The sequence below is a fragment of the Doryrhamphus excisus genome, chromosome 1 (assembly GCF_030265055.1).
Source record: "Doryrhamphus excisus isolate RoL2022-K1 chromosome 1, RoL_Dexc_1.0, whole genome shotgun sequence".
Lineage (NCBI taxonomy): Eukaryota > Metazoa > Chordata > Actinopteri > Syngnathiformes > Syngnathidae > Doryrhamphus > Doryrhamphus excisus.
Window position 1 is genome coordinate 3,503,579 of NC_080466.1, and position 8,300 is coordinate 3,511,878.

Here is an 8,300-nt window from a genome sequence, read left to right on the forward strand (position 1 = left end):
CATACCTTTAGTCAAGCTGCTAGCTACCTTGTGTCATGTGACTCGCTGTTTTCTTCTTCTACTATATGAAAAATGTAGGCTAATGCATGTTGTGGGACCCAAATTCATTGTATAAAAATTCATATTTAAGATATTACAATGAATGAAACAAATGTTTATTCATTTTTCACAGATATCTATGAACAAATTAAATAATGAGTAAGAATTTTGACATTGGAATTTAATTTGGTCCGCCGATGGATGGGAGAAAAAAGAGAAAAAATGACATTTTAGGGAGTACTTAAAACATGCATTTAGAATGACCCACGATAGTTTGTGTAAACACAGTGCATTCAGCCCACGTATAATGAAGATGATGATGTTGAGTGGCTCTGTTGAGAGACGCCCACGCAGCGTGAAGACTCACAGACTATGAAACGTCAACGTCCTCTCCTCCAACCTTTAAGTGCGACTCACACTTGGACTGGAATACACGATAAAAACCCACATCGCGGGTTGTTTGTTTTTCATATCTTTGCAACAGTAGTGGATTTATCCAAAAAGGAAACGAAGCATTTACCTTGGAACATATCTTGGGTTATTGCTGGATATCTACAGGGACTTTATTTGGCTTTTTCAGCTAGGACTGTAACGGACGTTTCAACTGTGAAGTGGTAAGTTGCACTTATTTCATGACTATTACTATTATATTACTTTATTGCTGTCGAAAACATGTATTAGAAATGTACTTAAGACCTACGTTGATTACTTGAGGACAATTCATTATCCAGTATTATCATTGCTGCAATATGTTTAGCTTTACATAACAATAGCATATTATGCTAATTAAAAAACAAGCTGTAGTTGTTTTTCAATCCTTTAAAAATATTTTTAAACACTTAGTATTTCTTTTTCTGGTGTGCTTAGGTTCACCTTCCCACCCTCCATTTATATGTACATATACATGTATATGGTAAGTATGCTTAATCATTTTACATTGAAGTATTTAGATATGCTGTTTGCAAGATAATCCCTGCATAGATATTATTGACTTCAATCTGTACCATTTTCCATTCTCAAAAAAGACACATAGTACATCCCCAAGATGTAAGTTTTAAGGGTACAACATTCTTGTATGTTTTTTGGATACCAAAATGAATGACAAGCAAATGATGTACTTTATATTTAGTCGAGTTGAGTTTGGTAATACTGCAAGGTTTGGTATCGATCCGATACCATGTAAAATACAAGCCTTGTACATACAGTGGAGCCCCACTTTTTGCAGGGGATCATCATCAATCCATAAAAATATATCTGATTTTGGATCAACATTTACAATAAAAGAGACTGTTGTAATTATTGGATTACATTCAGCTCCACAACCCTCCCCTTCTCTCTTCATTTGCCATTGTTCACTCGTGACACGGTTTGCATTTAATCCCCACATATGGCTCACACACTTATTAAATACATTAAAAGTATAAGATGTATATGTAACCCTAACCCTAACACTAACAAATAGGGGTGTCCCAATACATTCAGGTCACGAGACTAGACCTTACATGAGACTTATGAGACTCAATAACAATCATATAGCACTGAACAAACAGACACAAAACAACGCACATTTTGATATGTTTTGTAACTCAGCGTGATGAAATGAAATTTATGGCACAAATTGAAAAAAAAATGCTAAAAGTTCAAATAATGACGATAGTTGTAGCTGCCATTTAGGTTGACTTGTAACAAACATTAAATAGGTTGCAGATGGCGGTAGATTAGTTTTATGTTTGGGATTTTAAAGAAACTACAGTTGATGATGCTTTGAGTGCCAAACCAGGAAGCAGTGAAATAGATAATTCCATTACATGTTTTCATAGAGGTCATATGCAGCAAACATGTTTTGATCGGACAAAGCTTAAGTATCTTTGATCAACTTCTGCTCGGACATTAACATGGCAAAAGCTGTTCAACTCCGATTGGGGGAAAAAAATAGCCACATGTCACAAGCGAGTGATGCTGGGAACACCAAGGAAGGTTGGATTGTGTGCTGTTGTGTCCGATAGTTGGTGTGGATGCTATGTGTGAGTCCAATGTTGCCCTAGACACCTTTGGGATATAGCATGTGCGCAAAGCACTTCATGTACAGGTCCAACCCTTGCAATACTGTGTCCTCACGAGACAGTCTTTCCCTCAAGGAGAAATATGGTTGTGTTTTTACCTTCCTAATGAATGATAATGTAGGATAAACGGATCTGAGTCACAGGACACAACAACTATGGTGTGTAAAGAAAAGAATGTTGATACTAAGAATCTCATATGGAAACCTAAGGATGAAGGAGGCATACTCGTCACTGTACCATTTTCATCAGGCATTCATTCATTTTCTACCGCTTTTCCTCACGAGGGTCGCAGGGAGTGCTGGAGCCTATCCCAGCTGTCTTCAGGCGAGAGGCGGGGTACACCCTGGACTGGTCGCCAGCCAATCACAGGGCACATATAGACAAACAACCATTCACACTCACATTCATACCTATGGACAATTTGGAGTCGCCAATTAACCTAGCATGTTTTTTTGGAATGTGGGAGGAAACCGGAGTACCCGGAGAAAACCCACGCATGCACGGGGAGAACATGCAAACTCCACACAGAGATGGCCGAGGGTGGAATTGAACCCTGGTCTCCTAGCTGTGAGGTCTGCGCGCTAACCACTCGATCACCGTGCCGCCAATACACATTAATAACATTGTTAAATCTCCCCGAACATGCAAACTCCGCACAGAGATGGCCGAGGGTGGAATTGAACCCTGGTCTCCTAGCTGTGAGGTCTGCGCGCTAACCACTGGACCTACAGTAGTCCAATGAAAAGCAAAAGATAAAACTCACTCATCAAACTACTTCTCAAAACATACAATGACCCAGCAACCCCTTCAACGTTCAAGCTGAACTAAATAGCAATGATTACCAATCAGCATCAGGTGTAAAGCTGGTGCCTGTAGTGGTGCAAAACAGGAAACAACATACAAAATAAGAGAACCAAACAGGAAGTGATAGTGAAAACCTGATTATGACAATTTCAACTCAATTGAAAAAATATGGATCTGGATCTGGATCTGTTCGTCATCACTTGGGTAAGATTGACGTAAAACAACCCGTTGCCGGTGAAGTCAGACCTTCAAAATAAAACACCACTGTATTTTCACATATTTTATGGAAAATTACCCATATTTTCAAATGGCAAAATAAATATTGAGATCTGTGCAAAGAATGTAATCTACTATCTACCGTTCATCTCCGTTATCTTTTATCTTGCAGCCTGAAAGTATGGACCACATGAGCTTCAGTGTTCAGTCATGCTGTCTTTGAGGCGCTTGAACTCTTCATTTTCACCGCTCGTTCCTCACTTCTCCAATGTCAGCGGCGGGAAAGCGGAGGCCCGGGTGGCTTTCGAGGAGATGTCACAGCAGGCAAACCTCACCACCGGCGGCATCATGGTGGTGGTGTTCCCCATGACACTGGGCATCGTCTCCAACATCGTGGCTCTTGTCATCCTAGCCAACGCGTACTCGCTCCAGCGCCGGCGCTCCAAAGCCACGTTCCTGTTGTTTGCCACCTCGCTGGTGGTGACAGACTTCATCGGTCATGTGATCCCTGGCGCCTTGGTTCTGAGACTCTATCTGTCTGGAGGTGCACGTCCTGAGGACTACAACTCATCTGATGGCATGTGCAAGTTCCTGGGCGGGAGCATGGTGTTCTTCGGCCTATGTCCCCTCTTCATGGGTTGTGCAATGGCTGCGGAACGTTGTCTGGGTGTCACCAAACCACTGCTGCACTCCTCCTTGATCACAAGCACCCGCACTAAAATGTGCCTGTCTGTGATCTGGCTGGCCGCTTTGTGTGTCGCCTTGTTGCCATGCTTACAGCTGGGCTCTTACACCTACCAGGACCCGGGGACCTGGTGTTTCATTCAAGTTCTCAGTGACATTCAGCAACTGGATGTGGCGTTCGTGGTGCTTTTCTCTGGGCTCGGCTTGATCTCCCTGGCCGTGGCCGTGGTGTGCAACACCATCAGTGGACTGACACTGGTGCTCGCCAGGCTCAGGAGGAAGCCCGGGTCGCATCATTCAGCCAAGTCACATGACATAGAGATGGTAGTGCAGCTGGTGGGGATCACGGTCACCTCCTGCATCTGCTGGTGCCCTCTACTGGTGAGTGTTAGCATGTACAAGGAGATAATAAGATGCTGCATAAGCTGCATGAGTTTTTGGCCTCTATAAACAATGAATATTAGACAGAAGGGCATGAATTAAGGTTCTATTTCATTTAATTTAAATGTGTTTAACTTGAATAAATATTTTAGCAACACTTTTTTTTCCAATTATACTCTAATAAAGACAGAGATAATACACAAGTGCTTTAATTTAATGATGGAATTAATACATCAATACAGTAAACCTCGGATATATCGGATTCAATTGTTCCCACTGGTTTTGTCCGATATAAGCGAAATCCGTTATATGCGTATACCGGAAACTGTCCGTTTTACGCATATATCGGATTTATATCCGGTATATGCGTAAATCGGATTTTATCCGTTATAAAAAGGCACTTCCTTGACTATGTTTCCAATGTACCTGGACGCGCAGGCAACGCTGCAAACGCTGCAAATGACGTCGTATAGCGGCCTGTCACGATTCGGCGAATCGGAGCGCCACGATGCGGCCATCCGATATATGCGAGGGAAATTTAATGGAAATGCATTGGAACGGGACTGGAGATTTTGTCCGAAATAGGCGAAATCCGTTATAAAAAATCCGATATATGCAATGAATTTTTATTGGAAATGCATTACAGAAAAATCGGTTCTTTTTTTATCTGTCCGTTGTGAGCGAATTTCCGATAAATCCGAGTCCGATATATCCGAGGTTTACTGTACAATCAAAATTGACGGCGCGCAACATTATGAGCATCTGCAAAACTTGAGATCAAATAATCTTCATTTACGAAGATAATAACGCTCAGTTCTCACCCTCGGCCATCTCTGTGTGGAGTTTGCATGTTCTCCCCGTTTCTTCCCACATTCCAAAAACATGCTAGGTTAATTGGCGACTCCAAATTGTTCATAGGTATGAATGTGAGTGTGAATGGTTGTTTGTCTATATGTGCCCTGTGATTGGCTGGCGACCAGTCCAGGGTGTACCCCGCCTCTCGCCCCAAGACAGCTGGGATAGGCTCCAGCACCCCCCGCGACCCTCGTGAGGAAAAAGCGGTAGAAAATGAATGAATGAATGAGTTTGCTAGCGATCATGGACCACAAACAGGAAAGAAAACAGCACAAAGGAGATTGATTGACAGTGGTCTACAACAAATCAGGACACATAACACAATGGGCGGATTCTTTCTCAGCCAATAAGAAGTGTTGTGTCTATATTTAGCCATCTGGGTTCCTAATATGCTCGCACGGGACAGCTATCACATGAGTATACAACGTCCTCCACTGGTGGCGGTAGTAAATACAATAACAGACACATACAGCAGAACACTGATGGATTGCTCTAATACATCATAAGGACGCAGAATACAATGCACATTCATTTATTCATTTTCTACCGCTTTTTCCTCACGAGGGTCGCGGGGGGTGCTGGAGCCTATCCCAGCTGTCTTACGCTGTTCAAAAAAACATCCAACAGAGACTCAGTGAAAGGTGAACCATGATATAGCAAGAGAAAACTGTATTTAGTTGTTCTTCTAGCAACAGTAGATCTATATTTATAAACAACATGTTTCATGCCTACAGATCTTTGGCCTGATGTCGGCGATCCACTCCTACACAGGATCCATTGGAGAGGACCTTCCCAGCTACAAAATGTTGATGGTGACCGGTGTGAGACTGGCCACGTGGAACCAGATCCTGGACCCTTGGGTGTACATCTTGCTGCGCCGCACCGTATTACGGAAAATTTACCTCATCGCAAAATGCCAAGCTGGCCTGGGGGGTAATATATTTGGCTGCTTGGACTCTCCATCCCCCCCGCAGTCAGAAAAGAATGAAGTCAACCAAGTCTAAGCTAAGGAGGAACGAGTCACGAGTTGTAAAAGACCTGGAAGAGCTGTAGACTTCTTATAAAAGAATACAGTTTTTTCCGGGCTGATTTGTGAAAATGAGGAAATATGTAAACATTTGTCACATTATTTTCGCACCTAACAAATGGAAGCTAGCTAAATGTTGTGATTTTGCACAAAACTTCATGAATTTGTATCGTATACTGTTTTACCTTGGAAAAAGTGCTTATTTGATATCGGGACAACAAAATGCGAATGTGCTGTAAAGCATCTTCAATCCCGAGACATTCAAAGCAAACTTTCAGAAGGATAACATGTTGAGTTGCTGTTGAGTCTACTTTTTGCATTGAATGAATGTAAAACAAAGTATTTGTTAAAGCCTCATAGAGAGCTTATGAGTAAAAAATATAATGTATCATGATGGAATATCCATGCTCAGTTACTGCACATGGAATGATTATGTGCATGGCGGGAATATTTGTGATGTTCGGAAAGTTGATTCTTGGACTAATAATAATAATTTTGAAGTGACTGCAAGTAAAAGCCATGAATAGTGACAAATATTTTGTGCTTTTTTTTTACTGCAAGTTTAGACTCCTTCATGTTTTACAGAAAAAATGGAAGGCTGCAGGGACCACTTTGAGACTCACCAAGCTAAAACCAATGCAGTGCAGGTCACGCGGTTAAAGATGTGTGGTGGTTTGAAATCCAAACAACTAGAAGTTTCTTCCTTTTGAAGTACTTAAGCATGGAGTCGACTGGCTTCGGCAACTTCACTCTACCATGGTTTTAAATACAGTAAACCTCGGATATATCGGACTCGGATATATCGGAAATTCGCTCACAACGGACAGATAAAAAAGAACCGATTTTTCTGTAATGCATTTCCAATAAAAATTCATTGCATATATCGGATTTTTTATAACGGATTTCGCCTATTTCCGACAAAATCTCCAGTCCCGTTCCAATGCATTTCCATTAAATTTCCCTCGCATATATCGGATGGCCGAACACTGAGTGACATTCTCAAAAATAAGGACACTATAAAGAGTAACATTGAAGATCCAGAAAAAGCTGCACAAAAAGCGGGAGATGCCAAACGGATTAGAAAGGTCTCATATGACGATGTGGACGATGCACTGATTCTTTGGTTCCGGCAAAATGCTGGTTTACCGGATATCCGCATTGACTCCGAGATGCTTCACCAGAAAGCTGAATATTTTGCAAAGGAATTTGGCCACGAGGATCCAAAGATCACAACTGGCTGGGTTGACAGCTTCAAAAAACGTTGGGGGATCGCCAAGGACATTTTCCGGTATACGTATATAACGGATTTGGCTTATATCGGACAAAACCAGTGGGAACAATTGAATCCGATATATCCGAGGTTTACTGTAATTGACTAACTTATGTGGCCTATTACCAGCCATAAATATGCAAACGTCACATATTCTTGGCCTAAATGAAGCACTTCCACAACTAAAAATGGCAAAATGAACAAAAATACAAATATAAAACATTCCAAAAATGCTTATGTAGTATTCTACACTAGTCACTAAGAGTCATTAAACAGCAACTGCTGTATTGTGTAGTCCTGAGATGCTGTTTATAACGTGACCTTTAGAGGGCAGTGAAGTTTGGCATTCTGGGCTACAACTAAATCTGTAGAAGAAGAGAACTAGAAAGTGTGGAAGTGAGTCTAAATCAGGGGTGGGCAAACTTTTTGACTTGCCGGCCGCATTGATTTAACAAAATTGATTGTTAAACATTGGGGCCAGACTATATATTTTACACATAACAGTCCACCTGGAATTATTGTATCTGTAAAAGTGTCATGCTTAATTTAATTTAATTTAATTTAATTTAATTTAATTTAATTTAATTTAATTTAATTTAATTTAATTTAATTTAATTTAATTTAATTTATTTTAATTTATTTTAATTTATTTTAATTTAATTTAATTTAATTTAATTTAATTTAATTTAATTTAATTTAATTTAATTTAATTTTCATTCATTCATTCATTTTCTACCGCTTTTTCCTCACGAGGGTCGCGGGGGGTGCTGGAGCCTATCCCAGCTGTCTTTGGGCGAGAGGCGGGGTACACCCTGGACTGGTCGCCAGCCAATCACAGGGCACATATAGACAAACAACCATTCACACTCACATTCATACCTATGGACAATTTGGAGTCACCAATTAACCTAGCATGTTTTTGGAATGTGGGAGGAAACCAGAATCAAACAACAGACCACGT

The 8,300-nt window shown here is 40.9% G+C and overlaps 1 protein-coding gene across 2 annotated transcripts; it reads left to right on the top strand.

Annotated features, from left to right (window-relative positions):
- The first annotated feature begins 331 nt into the window (after positions 1-331).
- LOC131130074 (prostaglandin E2 receptor EP1 subtype-like) lies at positions 332-6,748 on the top strand. Of its 2 annotated transcripts, XM_058074171.1 has the most exons (4): positions 332-653; positions 907-952; positions 3,295-4,187; positions 5,777-6,748. In XM_058074171.1, the coding sequence occupies exons 3-4, from the start codon at positions 3,333-3,335 to the stop codon at positions 6,044-6,046; spliced, it is 1,125 nt and encodes a 374-aa protein (XP_057930154.1). In that variant the 5' UTR covers positions 332-653; positions 907-952; positions 3,295-3,332; the 3' UTR covers positions 6,047-6,748. The 2 variants fall into 2 exon arrangements, with proteins under 2 accessions (XP_057930154.1, XP_057930165.1); XM_058074182.1 differs by lacking the exon at positions 907-952.
- Positions 6,749-8,300: the final 1,552 nt, after the last annotated feature.

What these genes read in the sequence shown, in the direction of transcription:
- LOC131130074 (XM_058074171.1), top strand. Translation starts at nt 3,333, where the DNA reads ATGCTGTCTTTGAGGCGCTTGAACTCTTCATTTTCACCGCTCGTTCCT. An exon ending in TCTGCTGGTGCCCTCTACTG is followed by an intron (nt 4,188 to 5,776) that starts GTGAGTGTTAGC and finishes TCATGCCTACAG; the next exon opens with ATCTTTGGCCTGATGTCGGC.